This window comes from Capra hircus, chromosome 25, assembly GCF_001704415.2.
Source record: "Capra hircus breed San Clemente chromosome 25, ASM170441v1, whole genome shotgun sequence".
Lineage (NCBI taxonomy): Eukaryota > Metazoa > Chordata > Mammalia > Artiodactyla > Bovidae > Capra > Capra hircus.
In genome coordinates, this window is record NC_030832.1 from 6,335,693 (window position 1) to 6,361,014 (window position 25,322).

Consider the following 25,322-nt stretch of genomic DNA (forward strand, 5'->3'; position numbering starts at 1 on the left):
ATGCTGTTGAGAGGATAGAGAGACCGTACGCTTCCTGAGGTCAAGCCCTTCCCTGGGCAGTGCAGAGAGGGGTCAGATCCTAGCACGGAGTGGCTGCTGTTTTGCGGAAGCACGCAGGACTGGTTCTCTCTTCCTGAGATGGCTCTGCCATGCGGAAAGGCTAGGTGGGCGTATACGTTCCCGTGAAAGAATTTCTACTGAAGGCGGAGCAAGGAATGCTGTGTCTATACTGACCATCTCTCTCTACCCCTGTTCCTGTGAGCATTTCAGGCTCCCTTGGTGTTTTTCACAAGACTGTCTTTCAGAGACAAGCGAGGGGAGGGGCAGGAGAGGCTGAAATAGATCTTTGGGCGGAAGTGAAAATCTGTCCCAGTGTATTTCCCTTTGGAGGATTCTCAAGGTCCCAAAGCTTCTAGGACTTCTTCTGAGCCAGAAAGAAGTTGCGTTGCATGGAATTTCTGTGCACAAGTCTATGTTCTTTGAGCAGCCCTGTAGAAGAAAAGAATGCTAGTCGGCTGATACACAGTATTTTTTTTCTTGGTATTAGTTAAGACCTTTTGGTTGCATGTAATGGAAAATCGGACTTACACAGACATTTACTGAGTTATGGAATTTAAACAGCATCATTACTGACTGTAGAAAGAGATGGATCCAAGACTTCAGATGACGTCAGGGGGACTCAGTGGGTCTGTGTCTCCATTTCTGGGCTCCGTTTTCCTCCAGGTCGGCTTCTGCTTTAGGGAGGCCCCCTTTCAAGGGGCATTTCTTGGTAGCTCCAAGCTGCTATTATGTTTTCCAGTTACCAGTCATCGTAGTGAAGGAACTTCCTCCCTGAACGCCAGTCAGGTCCCAGGATTAAGCCTCACAGGAATGGCAAGGGGTCAACTTGCTAACCGGCTTAGAGGGACGGGCATGAGGCCCCATCACTGTGGCTGTGAGAGGAGAGCGCTCTCTTTGGTCAGCCAGGCTGGGTCACGTGACCCAGAGGTGGGCTCGGCCACATCTGCAGGTCGTGGGCTGGGAGTGGAGGTGTCCCCTGAGAGGGAACCGGGCTTATCCTTGAAGAGGCTGAACAGTGAGCTACAGTGACGGCGAATGTGGTTTCCCAAGGACAGATAGTTAACTTTGCACCTCAAGCGATCGATCCCCAGCACAGTCGGACCCTCACAGCTCCCAAAGTGCCGTGAAAACATGTTGCCAAGAAATCCACGGCTGTGCATTTTTGCTTCCGATGGCACAGACATTTGGAGAAATTAGTCCAGGGGAGGAAAGGGCCTGCTGGGGGTGTTTTCACTTGTAAAATGTTTTAAACTTATCCTAAGCGCTGTTCTCTTACAAGTGTCGTCTTTAACATTCTAATTAAGGTTCCTTCTAAACAAATGCACCCGCTCTTGGCACTGCTCTGAGAAAAAACTTTTTTTTCTACCCTCTCTGTCGTAATGGGTTTTGTCGCACTCAAGTTGCTTGGGCTGAAGATGCTCTCAAATGTCAGTGGCAGAGACTCTGGAGATGGGAGAGATTCTGACATCGTTGCCCTGGTATCATTACAGGAGGGCTGAAGTCACATCTAATTGACCACAGACAATGGGAGAGGGAACTATTTGGTGGGTTTAATTGCTAAGCTTTCCCTCTCTCTCTCTGGCTGTGCAATCCTGTTTCTTAAGACCATGGAAAATTTGGACCTCTGGGTTATAGTCTCTGATGCTGTGTGTGTGTGTGTGTGTGTGTGTGTGTGTGTGTGTGTGTGTGTGTGTGTGCGTATGTATGTAGGGTAGTAAAGTTGTGGGGGTGGGGGTGGAGAGAGAAGTTTCCTGAAAGGGAAGCATTTGAACTCTTTTTTTTTTTATTCTTTTGACGTGGCTGTAATTATCACATTGCATGTTTTGCCTAGATCTGAAGGGTGAATTGTTATATAATGCTCTGCTTATAAAAAAAATTAGTCAGGGAATTGGGGGGAGGCATTGATTAATGAGGCCAAGAGTCAAATCCATGTTTTGCAGAGACACTTAAAATGAGACTATCATAGAGGGCCATCGTTGTCCAAATTAGGTCTTGAATTTTCATCAGCCACTTCATGTTGGCTCTGAGAACATCTCACACACACACACACACACACACACACACACACACACAGTGACCCTTGCAAGGACCACCACCCCCATCCCATTATGTGAGCCAAAGCACATAAAATGTTGATTAAATTCTAATGCTTACACGAATTGTCTCTCCTCTCAAGAACACACACGTTCAATTTAATCTCTCTTGGCATTTTAAGTATCAAATCAAGGCTCCGCTGTCACTGGCGACAACTACAGCCTCACACGTTCCAAAATGGGAATGAAATGAGAAAGACCTGCCAGAAAAATCCAGTGCAGGACACAGACTCTCACATTGTGTGGCTGGAAGACATGCGAAAGGGTCTTCCACCTTTCAGAGCCTTGATTTCTGCATCTATACAGTGGGGCTGTCTCAGTGATGACTGTTCTGTCGTTGTTATTTGCTAAGTCCTGTCTGACTCTTTGTGGTGGCTTCTCTGTCTGTGGAATTTCCCAGGCAAGAATACTGGAGTGGGTTGCCATTTCCTTCTCCAGGGGATCTTCCCCACCCAGGGATGGAACCCATGCCTCCTGCATTGGCAGGCGGGTTCTTTACCAGTGAGCCACCAGGGAGGCCCTGGTGATGGTTACTTCATCCTTATACGGTCTGATGAAGATGGTACCCAAATCAGGCTCTGGGCACCACCCTGGCACCCACGCGACATCCGGGGAGCTGTTGTTCCTGGGCCTGGGGAGAAGGTTCTGCCTGGTGCCCGCTCATGCTTTCTCTCCCTCTCTGATTTTCCAGGGTAATCAGGAAGCAGCAGCTGCCCCTGACACAATGGCTCAGCCTTACGCTTCGGCCCAGTTTGCCCCCCCTCAGAACGGCATCCCCGCGGAATACACGGCCCCTCACCCCCACCCCGCACCGGAGTACACGGGCCAGACCACCGTCCCGGAGCACACGTTAAACCTGTACCCTCCCGCGCAGTCGCACTCGGAGCAGAGCGCAGCGGACACGAGCGCGCACACCGTCTCGGGCACGGCCACAGTAAGTGTGCGCTGGTTTCGGGGGGTGGGGCGGGACGCCAGGATTCCTGGAATGACTGCGGGGCGCACCTCTATGCGACTAGGGGGGCCCCATCCTGCAAACCGGTCCCTAAGCTCATCCTTGGCATCGCAGCCCCGCCAGGTTCACCTCACTCACCTGCGTGCATCCTCTCGAGACGCTCGTTTCAATCAATACATTTTCCCATTAACCGCGTGTTTTGTTAAAGGGAAAAGTTAATCTCTTTTCTGCTTCTGCAGTTTTGCTTTCTCTGGAATTATGTCGTCTGTGTGGAATCATACATATGTAATCTTTTTTTTTTTAATGCCTTTTTGGAGATACCATTTACATACCGTAAAATCCACCTATTCGAGGTATACAATTCAGGCATCATTATGGTATTTACAGAACTGTACAACCACTGCCACAGTCTGTCTTACGAATATTTCCATCACCCCCCAATCCATCTGTCCTTTACAGCCACCCCCTGCCGGGTTCCCACCCCAGCCCTTCTTATCCTAGCCAAATTCATTCAAGTTGCCCCCGCATTGTGGCTTATGTCCCTAGCGTCTTCTTTACTGCAGAGCCCCCGAGGTATGGGTGACCCGGGCTGCCAAAGGCAGCAAGAGAATTTTGCAGAACTGTTTTGCATTTTGATGGTAGTGGTAACACACCTCTGTGCACCCAAAAGTCACCTTTCTTGTCTATGAATGAATGGAATGGATTAAAAACAAGCAAACAAACAGAAAAGAAACAGTCTATCACCACTGCCAATGGAAACTAACATTGCTGGCTATTCATAAAAGCTAGTCGCTCTAAACAAAAATGATGATTAAAAGTACACCATGCTTATTTGCATACCCCCGGAAGTAACCATGCAATATGAATCTCAGGAGAGGTTTATGTAAGCATTTAGGAAACCTTGTTCTGTGGAATTCTTGAGAAGCCTGGACACATGCAGCTTCTGTCCAGAACACTTTATAGGTGCAATGCACTTAGGCCTCTTTCTCCTGACCTCTGAAAAACTAGTATTTGTGAAGAAGTGTATTGGTTTGAAACAGTTATCTCTTTTCTTATAACCAAGTTCAGTTCAATTCAATCTCTCACTCATGTCCAACTCTTTGCAACCCCATGGACTGTAGCACCTCAGGCTTCCCGGTCCATCACCAACTCCTGGAGCTTGCTCAAACTCATGTCCATCAAGTTGGTGATGCTTTCCAACCATCTCATCCTCTGTCATCCCCTTCTTGTAACCAAGACAGTCATCTAACTTTGCTACCTGGTACCTCATTCATTTGGAAGTTCAGTTTGGAGATTTTTCAAAATAATGTAAATTGAAAAGTTTTCTATTGCTTTCCCTTTTTTATTGTGCCAAAATACATATAAAAATTTTAACCATTTTATCACGTACAGTCCAGTGGCATTAAGTACATTCACAGGGTAGCACATCCATCACCACTACAGAGTCCCAGACGTCCCCATCACCCCAACAGGAAACCCGGTATCCATCAGGCAGACGTCTTCCATTCCTCCCTCCCCGCAGCCCCTGGGAGTCACGAGTCTGCTTTCTTTCTGTATACATTTGCCTCTTCTGGCTTTTTCAAAAGACTCAGTCATACAGTATATGACTTTTGTGTCTGCCTCCTTTCATTTAGAATGCTTTCAAGGTTCATCCACGTTGTAGCATGGACCAGTACTTCATTCTTTTTCTACAACTGAGTCCTATTCCACTGTATGGATAGGTCATATTTTGTTTACCCATCCATCCATTGATGGGCATTTGGGTTGTTTCTACCTCTTGGCTATTGTCAATAGTGCTGCCCCTGTCTTGTTTGTCATTGTTTGCTGTAACGTAGAGATGGATTTATTAAATGGGCTTGCCAATGTAGTAGGTGTTTCTTGTCATTGTGTTGACTACCAGTGGTAGTGATGGGGCTGTTGTTCATTTGTGTGTTGGGTTTTTTTGTGTGATAACCAATGGTAGGGCTTGTTATTTTAGGACTAAAAATGTTCCCATCAGGCATTATTTATTAAGCTTCCACATGGACCAACCATACACACACTGCTGTGGAAGATTCATGCCTTCACTCACAAAGATTTATTAAACATCTGCTTAGGCCAGGACTCATGCTTCATGATGTGAGTGAGCCAGACGGAAATGGTCTTGTCCATCTTTTTTGAAAAAAATTGTTTTTTGGCTGCACTGGGTCTTCATTGCTGTGTACACGGGCTTTCTCCAGGTGCGGAGAGTGGGGCTCCTTTCCAGCTGCGGTGCACAGGCTTCTCATCGCGATGGCTTCTCTTGAGTCGGCTGAGTAGTTGTGGCACGTCGGCTTTGTTGCCCCATGGCACGTGGACTCCTCCCAGACCAGGGATTGAATCCATGGCCCTTGGACTGGCAGGCAGATTCTTAACCGCTGGACCACCATGGAAGTCCAGCTCATTCCCTCTTAGAACTAAATGTGGGAGACAGTAAAAATGTAGGAATCAAATACCTCTATAAACACACATGGTGAGACATGCTCTTAAGGAAAAGACGGGTGCTATGGAGGATTAAAAAAAGCAGAGGTACCACCTGCAAATGAGTAGCCGGGGGACTTTTCTTCAAGGACATGATATTTAAGGGAAAAGAAAAAGCTTCCAGGTAAGAGGAATGCCAAGGTCATAGGTCTCACGGTTGGAAAGAGCTGAAAAAAAAAAAAAATGAGGCAGTATGTCTAAGGGCTTGTGAAGAGGGTGTCGGGATGCACAGTGGCAAAGGAGAATAAGAAGCAGCCACAGGGATCCTACGGTGTATTCTATAACGGGGTGGGCTTCCCACCCAAAAGCTATGGGAAACCATTGAAAAGAATTTAAGGCAGAAAAGTTTAAAAAATGACATTTTTAAGGAAAGAATTAATTATGCCTGTGCTGTGCTGAGTCGCTTAGTCATGTCCAACTCTTTGCAACTCTATGGACTGTAGCCCCGCCAGGGTCCTCTGTCCATGAGGATTCTCCAGGCAAGAATACTGGAGTGGGTTGCCATGCCCTTCTCCGGGGCATCTTCCAGACCCAGGGATTGAATCCATTTCTCCCACATTGCAGGTAAATTCTTTACCATTTGAGCCACCAGGGATGCTTACCTTAAAGGAAATATTAAGCCAGCAGGGGAGATGAGAAACTCAGTATCCTTTTCTCACACAAAGAACTCTTAAGAGATCAACCTGGCGACTTTTAAATTGCATATTGTGTGTTCACAGTGCCCCCAGCACTACAGCAAGGTGACATGGTGAGCAAACAGGCTCCCTCTATCAGAGAGCTTTTACACAGACAGCCAAATACATAGATCAAAGATGGTTCCACCAGGGTCAATGTGAGCAACTTTTTTCAGTGTCTATTTTTATTATGTATTTATTTGGCTGTGCCAGGTCTTGGCTGTGGCACATGGGTCTTCAGTCCTGTTGTGGCATGCTGGATCCTTAGTTTAGGCATCTAGTTCCCTACCCAGGGATGGCACCTGGGCTCCCTGCATTTCGAGCTTGGAGTCTTAGCCACTGGACTACCAGAGAAGTTCCTGCGACTTCTCATTAAAGGTTGTCGAATGAACAGAAATGGTCAGTGCTAAAGGCAATATGGTGAGCCGTATGCATAGAGAGCTTGAATTGACACCTTTGTCAAGTGTAGGGAATGGAGAGGAAGTCAAGGACTGATCACTAGAGAGCTCATAGGTGGTGAGGTTTGGAAGAAAAGGTGCTATTGAATGACCTAAAGAGGGTACCTGGATGGAGGGTTGAACCAAAGATTGTTGTCATGGCAGCCTGGCAGGTATAAACTGAGGACATGATTGAAGCTGTCAGATTGGACAACACTGAAGACCCAGGAGAAAGTAAAGTACTGGGGAGCGATTCCGGGCGGCTAGGAGTTGAAGAATAAATGGGAAATACCAGAGTGGGTGTGTGCAGTACCCTCATAAACCTTTGGAGTAAAGAGGAGAAAGAAAAGGTAGCAGAGGAAGAGCACAGAGGTCTGAGGAACCGGTTTGTAGGAAAGTGGATTTTGATTCAATATTTTACACCACAGAGAAGAGAGGTGGAGGAAGGACAGGGAATCAGAGATAGGGAATGACTTGAGGGAGAAAACAGCAAAGTATTTTAGAGGAAATAGGAAGGAATCTGACCGTGAGCACACAGATTCAGTAGGTGGTGTGGGAAAGGAAAAGATGTACTTTATTGTTTACAGTTCCATTGAAATATAAATGACATACAATAAGCTGCTGCTACGCTAAGTCACTTCAGTCGTGTCCGACTCTGTGCAACCCCATGGCAGCCCACCGGGCTCCTCCGTCCCTGGGGTTCTCCAGGCAAGAAAACTGGAGTGGGTTACCATTTCCTTCTCCAGTGCATGAAAATGAAAAGTGAAAGTGAAGTCGCCCAGTCATGTCTGACTCTTAGTGACCCCATGGACTGCAGCCCACCAGGCTCCTCCGTCCATGTGATTTTCCAGGCAAGAGTACTGGAGTGGGTTGCCATTGCCTTCTCCATGCTTAATAATTTTGTAATTATTTAGTGTCAATAAGTACATATGTATGGAACCATTTCTACTCTCATGATAATAGATATATCCATCATCTTCAAAGTTTCCTTTTTTTTTCCACCTAGTAATCACTTTATTTTTGTTTATTTATTCATTTGTTTATTTATATTGAAGTGTAGTGATTTACAATGTTGTGTTAGTTTCAGAAGTACATATATACAGTTGTACATATATTCAGTTATATATACATATATATGTACATACATATGTGTGTATATATATTCTTTTTCATTTTATATATAGTAATTTGTATCTCTTAATCCTAGATTCCCAATTTATCCCTCCCCTGCCTTTTCCCTTGTTTTGTGTATCTGTGAATCTGTTTCTATTCTGTAAATAAGTTCATTTGCTCCATATTTTAAATTCCCTGTATAAGTCAGATCATATAATATTTGTCCTTCTCTTTGTGACTTACTTCACCTTGTATGATCATCTCTAGGTCCATCCATGTTGCCGCAAATGGCATTATTTCATTCTTTTTTATGGTTGAGTAATATTCCACTGTATATTTATATGTAACAGTAAAGAAGTTCCTTAAGAAACTAAAAGTAGAGTTGCATATGATCCAGTGATTGCATCCTGGGTATTTATCTAGAAAAAGGAAACTATAACTTGAAAAGATACATGCACCTCAGAGTTGACTCATAACCCCTCTGTAATCTTCCCTCTCTATTCTCTCCCCCATTCCCAGGAATCAGCTGATCTGCTCCTGTAGTTTAGTTTTCAGTTTCTAGAATTTTCTATAAGTGACAGCAAGCATTGCATGTTTTCCCCTCCTCCTCTGGCTCCACTCTCACTCAGCATCATTGCTCACAGGTTTGTCCACCTTGTGGCATGCATCAGTCCGTTCCGTCAGTTCAATCACTCAGTCGTGTCCAGCTCTTAGTGACCCCATGGACTGCAGGCACACCAAGCTTCACTGTCCATCACCAGCTCCTGGAGCTTGGTCAAACTCATGTCCATCAAGTCAGTGATGCCATCCAGCCATATCATCCTCTGTCGTCCCCTTCTCCTCCTGCCCTCAGTCTTTCCCAGCATCAGGTCTTTTCCAGTGAGTCGCCTCTTCACATCAGGTGGCCAAAGTGTTGGAGTTTCAGCTTCAGCATCAGTCCTTCCAATGAATATTCAGGACTGATTTCCTTTAGCATTGACTGGTTTGATCTCCTTGCAGTCCAAGGGACTCTCAAGAGTCTTCTCCAACACCACAGTTCAAAAGCATCAAGTCTTCAGCACTCAGCTTTTTTTATAGTCCAACCTTCACATCCATTCATGATTATTGGAAAAACCATAGCCTTGACTAGACAGACCATTGTTGACAAAGCAATGTCTCTGCTTTTGAAGATGCTGTCTAGGTTGGTCATAACTTTCCTTCCACGGAGCAGGCATCTTTTAATTTCATGGCTGCAGTCACCATCTGCAGTGATTTTGGAGCCCCCCAAAATAAAATCTGTCACTGTTTCCACTGTTACCCCATCTATTTGCCACAAAGCGATGGGACTAGATGCCATGATCTTAGTTTTTTGAAAGTTGAGTTTTAAGCCAACTTTTTCACTCTCCTCTTTCACTTTCATCCAGAGGTTCTTTAGTTCTTCTTTGGTTTCTGCCATAAGGGTGGTATCATCTGCATATCTGAGGTTATTGATATTTCTCCCAGCAGTCTTGATTCCAGCTTGTGCTTCCTCCAGCCCAGCATTTTTCATGATGTACTCTGCATATAAGTTAAATAAGCAGGGTGACAGTATACAGCCTTGACATACTCCTTTTCCTATTTGGAACCAGTCTGTTGTTCCATGTCCAGTTCTAACTGTTGCTTCTCGACCTGCATACAGATTTTACAGGTAAGGTGGTCTGGTATTCCCTTCTCTTTAAGAATTTTCCACATTTTGTTGTGCTCTACACAGTCAAAAGCTTTGGGATAGTCAATAAAGCAGAAGTAGATGTTTTTCTGGAATTCTCTTGTTTTTTTTTTTTTGATGATCCAGCGGATATTGGCAATTCGATCTCTGGTTGTTGGCATGCATCAGTAGCCTACTCCTTATATACTGCTTTGTAGAATGTGCCGCAGTTTGTTGACTCATTTACCTGTGGATGGGCATCTGGTTGTTTTCCATTTTTGGCCACAAAGAAATGACCAGCTTACAAATAGAGACTGCCATGGATGCCTGAAAACATTTCAGTTTTGAGGCAAAAGAAAGCTGTCACTGTCCATTCTGGTTGCTGTAACAAGAACAGACAGCAGAAATTTATTGCTCACAGTTCAGGAGGCTGGAAGTCTAAGATCAGAGTGCCAGATGGTCAGGGGAGGGTCTGATTCCTGGTTCAGAGCCTCTTTGCCTTTTCACATGATGAGAGGGGGTGAGGGGCTATATGAGGTTTATTTTATGAGGGCGCTAACCCTATTTGTGAGGGCTGCACCCTCATGACCTAATCACCTTGCCAAAGTCCCATCCTCTAATGCCATCACATGAGACTTGAGGAATCTAACATGTGAATCTGGGGCAGTGAGTGGGGGACACAAACATTCATACCCTAGCAAGAAGGAAGAGTGAGTGTGTGAGGAAACGGATGAATCCCGAGGTCAAGAGACAACCTGAGAAGGTCCTTGTATGCGACCTTCAAGCTCATCATCAACTGACAGAGTGAGAAAGGGAAAAATTTGGAAGCAACAGAATGAGTCCTAAAATTGGGCAAACCTGCCAGGAATCTGGCTCAGACAATCCCTAGGGTTTTTGAAGGGCATGGACAGCCTTTCTGACTTTGGAGACTGTGAAGTGGTGGTGGGACTTGGTTATTTGGCGACTGTGTCTATTCTAGCGATGTTTGGATGGTACATACTGCTTACAGGAGCTCTTCCAGGAAAGAGGACCATGATGAGGTGAAGCAGGAGGGATCTGTGTCTGATCCTGAAGGGAGCCTTAGAGCATAGCCTCTTAGCCGGTTTTGAGGAAGGAGCGGCCATCCCAACAGGTGCCACCTTATTGTCTGCTGCAATTACATTCTTGTGCTTTTCCCCCTTCTGCCAAAAGGGAAGATGCTTCTGTTCGTCCATGACCTACTTTTGGGTTGTAGTAACCTGGCCTGACTGTGCAGGACGTAGTCTATGACAAGTTTCTTCAAACTGTCTCTGCATCCTTGTGCGTGTACCAAGTGCCCCTTCTCTTTACTTAACCTCAAAGTGGGTCAGAAGCATGTTTCTGCCAGCCCTGGAATACATAGGCCTGTATTAGATGCCTCATTTATTGCCCACAGGGTACAGTTGTACCCAGAATAACTCCAACTTTCCTTTGACAGGTGCTCAAAGTGCTTATTGCCAGTCTGAGGTCACTCTGGGGGCCGTTATAGAGAAAAGATCGATCCATCTGGTAGGCTGCAAGAACATCTAATATATGCACATGATTTCACACAAAGTGCAGGATCTGTAAAAGGGAAGCAGACTGCACCCAGAGTTCTCAGCCAGAGTCGAGGAAAGTACAGACAGAAAAGAACTACCAGGTCATCCTTTTAGCTCCCCAAGGGCTGAGATGAGTCCCCGCGGGACATTTTTCTGCTGAATGTCTATTTAATGCGGGCCTCCAAACACATCATGGATCACTGTGCTGACAGAGCCAATGCTGTATTATATTAGAGACTGCTCCTGACAAGGTATTTTACTCTTGACATATTATAATTAGAGATTTGCAAGTGGTGAATTTCTCCATGTATCTCCAATAGCAACTTAACTTCTATTTTTAACACCTCTGCAGCCTGTCTAACAGTTTCCCACCAGCTCCAGGAACTAATGGGGAAAAGGAACGTGGGACTTAGAGCTTAGTCTCTGAGCTCTGGGCTCTGTCAACAGAGAGAGGAGCTGTTTAAGAAGCCAGCTTTCACTTGATCTTCAGCTCCTTCTAACTGGAATGCTAACTGTGACCCCTGTTTTCATGAATACCTTTGAGAAGATAAGAGTTGGGTTGGTGATGACTTCCTGTCCTTAACCCTTTATATGCTGGCTCTTCTTTGGGAGCCGATTATATAGGTAAGGTTTGGAGAAAACTGTTCAGTGCACTCCTTTTTGTTAACTGGTAATTATTATTATTACTGTTAATTATTCTGGCAATTAATGTTTGTGGTTAAAAAAAATCACACAACAGAAAAGTGTGTAAAATGAAAACTAAAATTTTCTTAGACACAAGAGTCACCAATTCTTTGTATTTCCTTCCAGAAATGCTTTATGCAAACACAAACATATGCCTGTGTCTTAGTCTGTTCAGGCTGGATAACAAAAATACTATAAATCGGCTGACTCATAAACAATAAGTATTTATTTCTCACAGTTTGGAGGGTGGGAAGTCCAAGATAGTGGCATCAGTAGATTTGGTGTCTGGTGAGAATTCACCTCCTGGTTCATGAAGAGCCATCTTGTCACTGAGTCCTCACTTAGCAGAAGCATCGAGGGAGCTCTTAGGAGTCTCCTTTATTTTATTTTTATTGGAATATAATTGCTTTACAATGTTGTGTTAGTTTCTGCTGTATGACAAAGTGACTCGACCATATGCAAACATATAGTCCCTCCCTCTTTGATCTCTCTCCCACCTCAGCCCCAACCCCGCCATCTAGGTCACCACAGAGCACTGAGCTGAGCTCCCTGTACTTTGTATCAGCTTCTCACTAGCTATCTGTTTTACACAAGGCAGAGTATATATGTCAATCCAAATCCCCCACTTTGTCCCACCCTCCCCTTCCCTTTGGGAATCTCCTTTACAAAGCCACTGATCTCATTCATGGCAACACTAGTGGTGAAGAACCTGCCTGCCAAGGCAGGAAACATAAAAAACGTGGGTTCGCTCCTGGATTGGGAAGATCCCCTGGAGCAGGGAATGGCTACCCACTCCAGTATTCTTGCCTGAGAACTCCATGGACAGAGAAGCCTGGTGGGCTACAGTCCTTGGGGTTGAGAAGAATTGGACACGACTGATGGACAGGGAGGCCTGGCGTGCTGCGATTCGGACACGACTCAGCGACTGAACTGAACTGAACTGAAGTGCTTGAGCAGGCATGCACAGTCCCATTCATGAGGACTCCACCTCATGACCTGATCACCTTGCAAAGGCCCCACCTCCTAATACCATCACCTTGGGATCTAGGATTTCAGCCTGTGAGTTTTGAGGAGATACAACTCTTGGTTTATAGCAGCCTGACTGTCCGTTTCTCTCTCTGTCTCTTATTCAATCTTCACATCTTCTAACTTCTCACTAGTTCCATTCCCAAAAGGACAGAATTAAAGTCTATTAATCACCTGCTTTGGCACCTTTTATATCTTGGAGATCGTTCTGTATCAAGCTTCGCATTCTTTTCTTTTTTTTTCCTTTTGTGTGCTGTCTGACATAGAGAGGTCTGCCAGTGATTGAATTGGGTTGTTCCTGGGGTTCATTTTGCAGGGTCTGTATTCTCAATAGGCTGTAGTGAGCAGCTGAGAGCAAATAGCACTGCCCACTTCCAGTATCTCTATGAATGGTTAAAGGTGCCTGGGTTTAAATGTAGACCCTCCAGGGAGCCACGTGCAGCCCGCAGACAGTCTAAAAAGGCCTGCCGCCCTCACCCTTGCCCAGAACATTGTGCCATCCAGTTCAGTTCACGGCCATTCCCCCGTGTGTCTGTGGCTATACTTCTCTTTAACAAAAGAAAGTAACTTGAGAGCTTTCTGGTATCAGGGAGAAGAAAAGGAAAGACATGCTACCACTGATTGAGACCTGTTATGGTCACAGACCCTACCAGACACACTTTCATCCTTCATCTCATCTTATCCTCACCAAACCTTTTACGGGGCTTCCCCGGTGGCTCAGCAGTAAAGAATCCACCTACAATGCAAGAGATGTATATTTGATCCCTGGGTCAGGAAGATCCCCTGGAGAAGGCAATGGCAACCCGCTCCAGTATTCTTGCCTGAGAACTCCATGGACAGAGGAGCCTGGCGGGCTGCAGTCCAAAGGATCACAAAAGAGACAGACACAACTTGGTGAGGAAATAACAATAGCAAAGCCTTTAGATGCTATTAGTGCTCCCCATGTTACACTGAGAGGCCGAGGTTCAAGATGCCATGAGTATGAGGAGTTGTGAGGGCAGAGTAGAGACCCTCACCAGCTAGGTCTAGTGTCAAAGTTCAGACTTTCCTCAATCTCCAGGCTCTTCCCTACGAGGTCTCCTGGCCAGCAGCTAAGATGACCAGTGCCCAGGACCAAGGTGGACAATCTACAGTTCCACCTAAGGCTGGCTTCTTCAGCCTGCTCTCCAGTTTAGAGAAGCAGGTCAGCTAAGAAGCTGAAATCAGCATTTGCCAGGGTTAACCCCTCGGCTTCACCATTTCCAAGGTGAAGGCTGTTGGACCGGTTGTTTGACCTCTCGGCCCTTAGAGTCCTACTGTTCCTTTCTTGCATGGTGGTTCTGCCATTCGCCAAACACCCTTCCTCTTCCCTTCTAAACATCACCAGAGAAAAAGTTTTTTAAAAAATACCAGAGACTGTGGCATTCCCTGCTTCCGTTTAAAGTTTGGCAAAATCGCTAAAAGATGCCAGTCTAAAAATAGGGTAAGCAGCTCCATCAAAACAGAAGGCAGGGACTTCCCTAGTGGTCTAGTGGTTAACAATCTGCCTTGCAGTACAGGGGATGTGAGTTTGATCCCTGATTGGGGAACTAAGATCCCACATGCCATGGGGCAACTAAGCCTGCACAGTGTAATAGAAGATCCTGCATGCCACAACTAAGACTCGATGCAGCCAAATGAATAAAGAAAAAGAAATGTTTTAAGAAACAGGAGGCAGAGCACCCAGTCTCAGAAATAACAGTGTTTGCTCATCGAGTCTCAGGCTATGTTGTAATCACTGTACATGTACAATCTTGACCCTCCATTATCAAAAAAAGAGAAAAGAATAAAAATATATAGGAGGCATTGTCATCCTCCAGTTTAAAAACCCGAGGCAAGTAACTTTCTGAAGGTCATTGAAGCTAACAGATGGAAGCCGGGGCTCCAAAACAGTTGTGTCAGACCAAAACTCTTTAGGGCTTGGAGCCCAGAAGGCACCCCCAGGCAGGTTGGGGCACACACCCGGGGCTCGTCTCTCCATCCACAGCCGCGACAAAGAAGAATGCTTTGCCCAGGAATTCCTCCATCCACCCTGGGGAGGGCCCTGGCAGATCCAGGCATGTGCAATATTACAGGCTTAGCGCCGGCTCATATTTGAGACCAGTGCCTTGAGCAAACTCCAATAACATGTTTCAGTGGCTTCAAAATTGTCTTTTCAGATGACAGTGTAGCTGAGCTGTTTTGTCAATACTAGTTCCGCTTTCCTAAGGTTCACATTTGCTTTAAGGACACAGGTACTGCCTCTAGTTCCCTCATGAGGCTGAGTATTATGCGTTTGCTTGCTGTCTATGCTTTAGAATAAATGGTCCGTGGCTTTCAGGATGAATTAAAAGCCTGTGTTACCCAATTCCAGGGCCATTTTACCATTCCAGAGCGCCAGTTGACCGAAGATCACCCAGTCCTGGAGGTCCAGTGTGTATCATTGAGTCCAACCAAGCTCAGTTCAGTTCAGTCGCTCAGTCGTGTCCAGCTCTTTCTTCAACCCCATGGACTGCAGCACCACCAGGCCTCCTTGTCCATCACCAGCTGCCGGAGCTTGCTCAAACTCACGTCCATCGAGTTGGTGGTGCCATCCAGCCATCTCATCCTCTGTTGTCGCCTTCTCTTCCTACCTTCAGTCTTTCCCAGAATCAGGGTCTTTTCTAATGAGTCAGTTTTTCACATCAGGTGGCCAAAGTATTGGAGTTTCAGCTTCAGCATCAGTGCTTCCAATGCATATTCAGGACTGACTTCCTTTAGGATGGACTGGTTGGATCTCCTTGCAGTCCAAGGGACTCTCAAGAGTCTTCTCCAACACCACAGTTCAAAAGCATCAACTCTTTGGCACTCAATTTTGGAGCCCAAGTTAGGATAATTCTAAAGCCATGAGCATCAGAGACCCAAGTCTAATGTCTAGGAAGGACAGGCTTCCAGGGCTGCTGCCTGGAAGTCTGGAAGAATTGAAGGTTCTCATGACAAGTCAGGAAAAATGGTTCGGGATAAATAAATACCCTTAGGTATTTTCAGGAGAAGGGGCTTCCCAGGTGGCACAGTAGTAAAGAATCGACCTCCCAATGAAGGAGACGCAAGAGATGTAGGTTCCATCCCTGGGTCTGGAAGATACCCTGGGGTAGGAAATGGCAACCAGCTCCAGTATTCTTGCCTGGAGAATCCCATGGACCGAGAAGCCTGGAGGGCTGCAGTCCATGGTGTTGCAAAGAGTTGGACACAACAGTTGCTCAGTCATGTCCGACTCTTTGCGATCCCATGGACTATAGCCCACCAGTCTCCTCTGTCCACGGAATTCTCCAGGCAAGACTGGAGTGAGTTGCTGTTCTCTTCTGCAGGGGATCTGCCTGACCCAGGGATAGAACTCTAGTCTCCTGCATCGCAGGCAGATTCTTTATCATCTAAGCCACCAGGGAATCCCGTAGCCACAGACACCCACACACACATTATCAACACATTATCAGGACAGATAGTGAAGCATCAAGGTAAAGAGCATGGAGTTCCCATCCCAGTTCTGACCCAGGGTGGGACTGCTGGCATGGGATGGAAACTCTCCAAGCCTCACTTTCTCCCTTTGAGTACACGAGGCTGTGACATCTTGCTGAGATAATGCTGATGAAGAGCTTAGCACAGAGATGGGCACATAGTAAATATTCTACCAGATGAGCTATTGTAATCAGGAAATAATTACGTCATTCTCCATGGGAAATCAGAGCATTCTCCTTTGTCCTGAATTCTTCCTTCTAAATTTTTTTTTTCACGACAATAAATCCATCCTAAGAATTGTGAAATTTCCTGGGTTAAGGGGGAAACAAAGACTCAATTTCCCACATTTATTTTAAAAGGGATTCTTGTATGTAATGATTTCCATACAAATTGTTTTCAATCACTCATGCCTGAGTTCAGCTGATGGGTACAAGTAAGTCATTGACCTAAGTCTGGGTCATAGAGAGCAAGGTTAGGGTTTATTAAAGGGATACATGACTTAATGTTTGGCCCACGTGGCTGAAGCCATCTTGCTTTTGCTGAACGAGGGAAGAAAAGACCTATTCTGTTTCCTTAGGGAGACTTTATTGTCGAATTTCCACTGGGGGTGTTAAGTCACCAGAAATGTTTCTTTGTGACTTTGTCTTCATTGGGTGTTTTGTGCTTGTTCATACCCATATTCATTGTCATCAATTTTACCCTCTCAGTGTGACTAAGCAGTCTGTATCCTTGATGAAGATGTTAGTCTTTGAGCAAGTGTTTGCACAGTGTCATTGTAAAGGGTTGGGATAATGACTGGATAATTCGAAGATGAAGTGGACTGTCTATGAGCTACACAAACGACTTTTAGGTGTTGGAGGAACCTTTGCATACCCTGTGGCCTCATACGATGGTTTCATTCCTCTTGTTTGTTTTTATTCAGAGATTAATCTGTTTTGTGGGCAACATTTGAATCACTTATTAGCCAGCCGTCAGCTCATGCTTTTAATTCGTGGCCATATATTTTGCAAGTTGATGGTGAATTCTACTAAATCTGTGCTCTGTTGGATTTTAGGCAGGAGAAAGAAGTTGGCTGTGCTGTTAATTGAGGGTTTCTGGGGGCTTCCAGCCAGACTCTTGGAGTATTAGAGTTCGAAGGAACCACCTGTTGCAATCTCATTGTATGGGTGTTAGGTGATCACATAAGTTAAGGGCTGAAACCCAGATACTTTCAGGCTCAGGCAAGTAACGTACATACATGAACGGGTTTGGTTTATGTTGGAGACATCGGTAAAAGAAATAATTTTCTCCATTAAGATAAGAATGATAAAACCTTAGGCATTATGCTGTGTGGGGCTCCCCTGATGGCTTACTGGTAAAATATCCACCTGCAGTGCAGGAGCCACGGGGGACTCGGGTTCGATCCCTGGGTCAGGCAGATCCCCTGGAGCAGGGTCTGGCAACCCACTCCAGTATTCTTGCCTGGAGAAACCCATGGATAGAGGAGCCTGGCAGGCTACAGTCCACAGGGTCACAAGAGTCGGACACGACGGTAGCGACTTAGAACGCATGCACACATGATGCTCTGTGACTCCTTGATAAAACCCTGTTGGCAGTCTAGAGGGCTCGTGGCCCTTCCTCCCTTTCCTGTCATTCCATTCAATCTCTGCCATATTGAATTGCTAGCCCGGCATTGCAATATCTTAATTTTTTTTTTTTTCAAGAGCAAGCAGCATTTTGGATTTTTTAAGTGCTCTCCCATTCACTTCTATTTTGTTCCTTTTTGTTATCTGCCCAGCTTCTGAAGATACTAAGTTTATAACCCCTGACTAGTTTTTGAACCTTCATTTATTCTTTTTTAATAAGAGTTGAAATGAGGAAGCTTAGCCCTTTAAGTGAGACTCTATTTCAGGTTTATGAGAAAGGCAGCTTGGCTACTTCTGCATGACAATACAGAGGTTCATAGACTATGAGAGCTTGAAGTGACCATCTGGTCTACCGGCTTTGTTTACAAATGATGCCAAGGCTCAGAGAGGGAATGGGACCTGCCTGAGTCACACAGTGACTATCTCAGCAAAAACTAGAACAGGGACAAGAAAATTTCCACCGTACCATGGCCCTCCCTGTGCTATGACCATGCTTTTTTTCCTCTCTGTCTCCTGGATTCTGTAGTAGCTTTCAAAGTCCACTTACTTAGAGTTATCTCTGCATAAAAATAGACAAAGCCCAGTAACCCTGCCTGTTGGAGCAAGTCAGGCTATATGATTTAAGGCTCCGTTTCTCTTTGATGTTCCATTTTTGTTCCTAGTCGGAGGTTTCAGCCAGCAGTGGACCCTGCTTCTGTAAAGCCTTCTGGAGTTCTGAAAGGAAGCGATTTTCTCTGTTCTCTCTCCTGCTGACCACGATGGTTGTGCGAGTTGGGCTGTGCTCATTCAGTAGTGTTCTGTGTTCCAGCTGGTTCCTGGGCCAGAACATTCTAACCAGGGAGTCCTGGATTTTATCTTTGCACCCCTGAAGGGCATGGAGGCTGTCAGATTGTGAAGTGATAGCCTTCAATGTAGAGCTCAGTCCAGGTCATCGTCCCAGCTCCCCAAAGGGCAGAAGATCAAACGGTGGGTTCTGCCCACCTCAGCAGAGTCACCAGACCCTTGCGAGACAAGTCAGTCTGGCCCATGAGCCAAGCAGAGTGCAGACCCCACAGCAATGCTCATGGGTTCTCCAACTCTTGGAACTTAGGAGAGAAGGCCACTATAACACAGACTCTAACTCAGCCCTCTGACATCGAGAATGTCAGAATGTATCCTGTCTAGAGGCCCTGACTTTTATGTGCTCTCTGTGTCCTTGGAACAAAACTACATAGGCAAGTTTGTTCCCCAATGAAACAAAATTTTCAGACTGTACAGTCCAAAATAAGCCAGGACATCAGGACCAAAGTCATTTGAAGGCTTAAGTGTTGCAGACTTTTTTTTAAAAAAGCAATTATCCTCCAATGAGAAATAAATTTTTTTTTAAGTCCCTATTCTAGTTTTTGCTGAAATATTCACTGTGTGATTCAGGCAGATCCTGAGATACTATATATATATATATATATATATATATAGTGCTCTACCCTAGAGGGGTGGGGTGGGGGAGTGGCAGGGAGGTCCAAGAGGGAAGGGACATAGGTATGCTTATGGCTGATTCATTGTTGGTTTCTTCCACACAACAACGTGAATCAGCCATGAGCACACAAATGTCCCCTCCCTCTCGGACTTCCCTGCCACGCCCCCCCCCCATCCCACCTGTCCAGGTTGTCACAGGGTACCGAGCTGAGCTCTCTATGTTATACAGCAGCTTCCCCCCAGCTATCTGTTTTACGCATAAGACTATATATGTCGCTGTTACTGTCTCCGTTCATCTCCCCGTCTCCTTCCCCTGCTAGGTCCATAAGTCTTATCTCTAAGCCTGCATCTCTGTTCCTGCCCTGCAGATAGGTTCATCAGTACCATTTTTGTTTTCTAGATTCCACAGATATATATATATCTCTTTCTCTATGTTTCTATGTATTTGTTTTTCTCTTTCTGACTTACTTCACTCTGTAAAATAGGCTCTGGGTTCATCTACCTCATTAGAGCTGACTCATATCTGTGCAGACTTGTTTTGGAAGCAAAAAGCCTTTTCAGAAAAATCATAGAATTAGTTGCAAATAATACAATTCAACAAGTTTGAGCTGCCCTCTCTCTGAAAAGGGGGAAACGTTAATGTGGATCTTGATTGTATATGCATGCTTACTTGCATCATTTGTGTCTGATTCTACAACCCCACGATGGACTGTAACCCACCAGGCCTCTCTGTCCACAGAATTTTCCTGGCGAGAACACTAGAGTGGGGTGCCATGCCCTCCTCCAGGGGGCATCTGGATTGGTAGATGGGGAGAAACAAATAGAAATTTGGGAAACTGAAAGAAAAATATTAAAAAAAGAAAAAAAGAGTCAATTATCCTGTGTGAGTAATGTCTAAATAAAAATATCTAGCAGGTAGGGAGTGCATGTTAAATGCCCAGTGCAGCGATGCTCCCAGTGCTCTGGACATGACCTGATGGATGCTTACAGCATCCAGAGGAGGCGGGTACCATAATTAACCCCTTGTTACCGAGGTGAGAAAACCAGAGCATGGGGAAATCGAGGAGCAGCCTCAGGTCACATCACAAAGCCACTAAGGACAGAGCTGAGATTCAGAGGAAGTCGGTTCAACTCAGGGTTTGCTTCCTGACTCACTCCTGAGCCACGTGCTATGCTGCAAATTTTACTCACATTCCGTAACCCATCATGGGAGGGTTGTGACGATGCCAGAATGACAGGTAAGGAAACAGCCCAGATGTTCCGTAACTTGCCCCCAGGCCGTACAACTAATAAAGGGAAGGGAATAAATGCCAGCAGAAGCCTGGTAGATTCCTAAACCCAAAATGTGTGACTTCCCCATCAGAAATCGTTTATTTTACCAAAATGACAGTCCCTGCTATTTTAAACAGGATAATAATGTAGCAAACAAGTATCTTAACAATCTTCCCAGTAATTCTTACTTTAGCTCTAAACTGCCTCAATTTACACACACACACACACACACACACACACACACACACACACATTTGCATCTCCCAATCACCACCTCCCCCATAGCATCCAGTGACCCCCATGGAGTGAAAGGGACCTTCAGACCCCTTGGCAAGCTGACTAGAGGAAGCCTGGATCTCCCAGAGAGACTTGCTACAAGGAAATCGCTAATTATAACCCAAATTGTATTTGACTTCCGCATCTCTGCTTCACGTTATCACACTGTAATTTAAAGAGATTGTTCCGTGGCCTTTTTTTAGGGGAAGAAATTAACTACCTTTTTTTTTTTCCATACTGAGAAAAGCGGTGGTAGCAGCAGTACCCGAATGACAGGAGGTGGGTCTTGTCCCCCCTTTTCCCTCTAATTGGCTTGCAAGTGGGAGTCAGGTTAGCAATTATGCGAGGAGTTGCCTAGGGTTCCAGGCAGTGTCTCCGGGTGACACTCATCTGGTGAGTTCACAAAAGGGAAAGAGATCCTGGGGGTGGGGCAGACTTGGGGGACGAGCCTCAGAGTCTCCTTGACTCCCGGAGGTGGAAGTTCAGAGACAGGAGAGAGGCAAGGCAGCTTAGTCCTGAGATTTGAAAATCTTTTATTTTGAATCTTAGAAAGTGAAAGTGAAGTCACTCAGTCGTGTCCGACTCTTAGCGACCCCATGGACTGCAGTTTACCAGGCTCCTCCCTCCATGGGATTTTCCAGGCAAGAGTACTGGAGTGGATTGCCATTGCCTTCTCCGTTTGAATCTTGGAAGCCCGTGGCATTGAAGAATGGAGGGGACCTGATCAAAGGTTGCAAAGAGAAGTAGGGAACATGGCACAGACCCTAGAGCCTTGGATGTCCTTCTGCCTGGTCCAGCAGCCCCCAGACCTCACTCCAGTCCAGCCGTTCCCTCTTCTTTCCAGCCTTCACCTCTCCCAGGCCTTTAGTATCAGCATTAATTAGCTAAGCCAAGGCTTGGCAAACTGACCCAATGAGTCAGTTCTGGCCCACTGCCCCTTTTTGTCAATGAAGTTTTATTGGCACACGTTCATACCAGTCCTTTTATGTATTGCCCATGGCTACCTTTGTGTTACAACAGCAGAGCAGAGTAAGTGCAAAGAGACACAGGGCCTGCAAAACTCAAAATTCTTACCCTTTGCCCTTCTGAAGAAAATGTTTGTTGATACCTGAACTAGGACATAGCTTATGTATTGTTGGCCTGCTGAACTTGACTCCATACCCCAAGCCTCCCAAAGCAATTTACTGCCTACATTTAAAAATGGGTGATTTTATAGTATAATCTGGCTTTGATTAAAAAGTGCCAAAGTCTTACAAACCATGATAATGATGTAGAAATGTTCAGGATGGACTGTCCCTCCAGACAGTATGCCGTGGCCACCAACATTCCCTGTAGTATTTCACCAAGCTTACCTCTTCCATCTACGTGGACTGGTCCTCATAGGCGTTTGAGTTTGACTAGGGCATCTTGGTCTTCTGGATTATTTTTTAATGAAATAATTCTAATTTCTCCCCTGACCAAAATTGCATTTATTTTTTCTTCTCCATCAAACTGGGCTTCCTTATGGAACTCTGGCAAGGAAATAAATGTTTGTGCAATGCCAGGATTTAGTGAATGTCATAGTTCTATCAGAAATGTAGCATCTGCTTCTATCTCTAAACGCATCCATACATACATGTAGTGTCCACATTTAAAAAAAAAAAAACCTTTGAAATTGAAATCTTTATCACCATTGACTGACTTAAATCAAAACAGGGTTAGTAAGTGTTACCTTCATCTGAAATCATAAGGTGAAGGACTTCCCTGGTGGTCCAGTGGCTGAGACTTTGCACTCACAGTGAAGGGGAACCAGGTTCCATCCCTGGTCAGGGATGCCGCAGCTAAGAGTTTGCTTGCTTCATCTGAAGGTTCTGTGTGCCACGACTAAAACCTGGTACAACCAAATAAATATTTGTAAAAAAATAAATCATGAAATGAATATCACAGTTACTATTGACAAATAAGTATTAGTAGTTTTGGGTAATGTTTTCAGGCTTTAAGTCCGTTATTTGAAACCTTTGTGGAATGTATAGAAAACGAAAGTGACAGTGTTAGTTGCTCAGTCATGTCCGACTCTTTGAGACTGTCAACTGTAGCCCGCCAGGCTCTGTTACCCCCATTTCACTGGCTAGGAAAACAGAGCCTCAGAGGTGATGCGTACTGCCAGAGTTTGTAACACCAGGAAGTGATGGGCACGGAACTCCAATCCAGATCTGGCTGATACCAAAGGCACTGTTCTTTCTAATACAACAGGGTAGGTCTTTGCACTCACTGGCACAGACAAGAGAAATATCAGTAGCTCTTAACTAAAGTAGGTAACTGGTGCCCCGCTCTGGGATTGACATAAGAATGTGGTGTCTGTGTATATATATATATATGTTAAAAAAAAAGAGTCCTAAGCGATCGCTTCTCCTGTAACCAGAAAAGCTGACCCCCAGAAGAGCCTCAAAAGGCTTGGTTAGGGCCACTGATGTGAGTTTTTGGTGACCATCCTTCATTGCTCTCAACAAATCTGCAGCGAATGTTTTTTCCATGGTCTTTAGCAAGCTTAGCAGAAGGAGAACTGAGGTTGAGCCTAAGTGGGGGAGTGAGGTGCTTGTAGGGCAGGAGACTTGCCCTGGCAGAGAGAAACCCTAGTAAACAGGATCCAGGTTTTGTTGGGTAGCTTAGTTCTTGCAGAGAGCCCAGCCTGGGCGGCATCTAGACTTACCCTGGTGTGGTGAGGTGTGGTGAGGTATGGTGTGGGTGTGGGTGTGTTGGGGGGGGCACTTTAGGAAGCCTTGTATTTGTTTTTTGTTAGCTGCATCCTGTGACATATGGGATATTAGTTCCCTGACCAGAGATCGAGCCCATGACCCCTGCATTGGAAGTGCAGAGCTTGCCCACTGGACCACCAAGGAAGTCCTGGAAGCCTTGTGCTCTTCCTTCTGCTGCTTGGGTAGTGAGTTCCACAGGCTTTCTGAGAATTCACAGGGGCCTGACACTGGGGCCGAATCCTTGATAATGACACTGTAGGCATGAGATAATTATAGATCCGCTACTTCCCAAGTCAAGCTAAGTGGACCTCTGATTATTATTCTGAGTATAATAGGAGCATAACTAACACTGAAGGGAAATTGTGCTTCTCTGTTTTATTAACTGCTTTTATATTCCCTCGTGCATGGCTATGATGCTATGAAATCTTCTTAAATGTGATATTACTCAATATAATACAATAATAATGCACACACTGTAATGTATTGGATTACTTTGCAAACAGCCCTTCTGAAATTGAATTTCCCATCACTTCCCTGAGGCCACAGGCCTCAAGGCTTCTGGGCTCACAGGCCCTCTGTGGGGCTGGGAACCTGGAGTCTCCAGTCACTTAGGTTTTCATAGATGTAAGCAGTTGGTCCTCATCCTGTTTATTCATGGTAGGGATGTTGGCAAGCCCTGTTTCCAGACATCTTGCTGTTTGTCATGGCTCAGAAATGTAAGCAGTTTTTGATACCTCGTACAGTTTAAAAATGAACTGGGTTAGAAAGCACCAAGAAGGAACTTTGCTAGGCAGAAAGGAGACCTTGCACGTTGGAATTAAATTCTGAAGTATTGGTAACTGCCTTTGCTGGAGACCCTATCAAATCTTTACTTACTCCCAGGCTTTGTTCATCTGTAAACCCTTTTCTGTGATACCATCTCCAATCCAGAATTGGTATTCCCTTTACATGCTAGATGCGCCTTGAGAATTCACCCCTGTGGCATCCAAAAAAAAAAAAATTGTTTCTTGACCTCGTGCAATATATCACAATACACATTCATCTACTAAATGCCCACCCAACAACTTTACAGTAATTTAAAACTTTCTTTTTTGCCATCCAGCTGGAAAGTCCTTGAGGACACCATGGTACCTTACTCATCTTTTTTATTCTCAGTTCCGAGATAAAATAGATATTCAACAAGTGTGTGTCATTCAATTCATAAAGATGCCTGGAGTTTCTACTATTTGGGAGGTACAGTGCTTGGCCTTGGAGGTATAAGAGTGAAGGATACATGTGGATTGTCCTTTAGGAAATTAGATTCTAGTTTAAAACATAGGCTATAAACAAATAGACAAAATCACTTGTATCATTGAATAATTATGTTTGTGGAAAGTGCCATAAAGAAAAGGTATGCCATGCTGTGCTTAGTCACCCAGTGACAGCCGACTCTTTGTGACCGCGTGAATTGTAGCCCGTCAGGCTTGTCTGTCAATGGGGATTCTCCAGGCAAGAATACTGGAGTGGGTTGCCATGCCCTCCTCCAGGGGAAGGATCTTCCCAGCCCAGGGATTGAACCCAGGTGTCCTGCATTGCAGGTGGATTCTTTACTCCCTGAGCCACCAGGGAAGGCCAAGAATACTGGAATGGGTAACCTATCCCTTCTCCAGGGGATCTTCCCAACCCAGGAATTGAACCGGGGTCTCCTGCATTGCAGGCAGATTCTTTACC

At 45.3% G+C, this 25,322-nt stretch overlaps 1 protein-coding gene across 7 annotated transcripts in view; it reads left to right on the top strand.

The window, feature by feature from the left end:
* The window catches only part of RBFOX1 (RNA binding protein, fox-1 homolog 1), a 1,098,419-nt gene that overhangs the window by 892,179 nt on the left and 180,918 nt on the right, over positions 1-25,322 (top strand). For all 7 annotated transcript variants that reach the window (XM_018040930.1, XM_018040927.1, XM_018040928.1 and 4 more), the window contains one exon: positions 2,845-3,087. In XM_018040930.1, the coding sequence (XP_017896419.1) occupies positions 2,845-3,087 (243 nt within the window). The remainder of the gene's footprint in view (positions 1-2,844; positions 3,088-25,322) is intronic.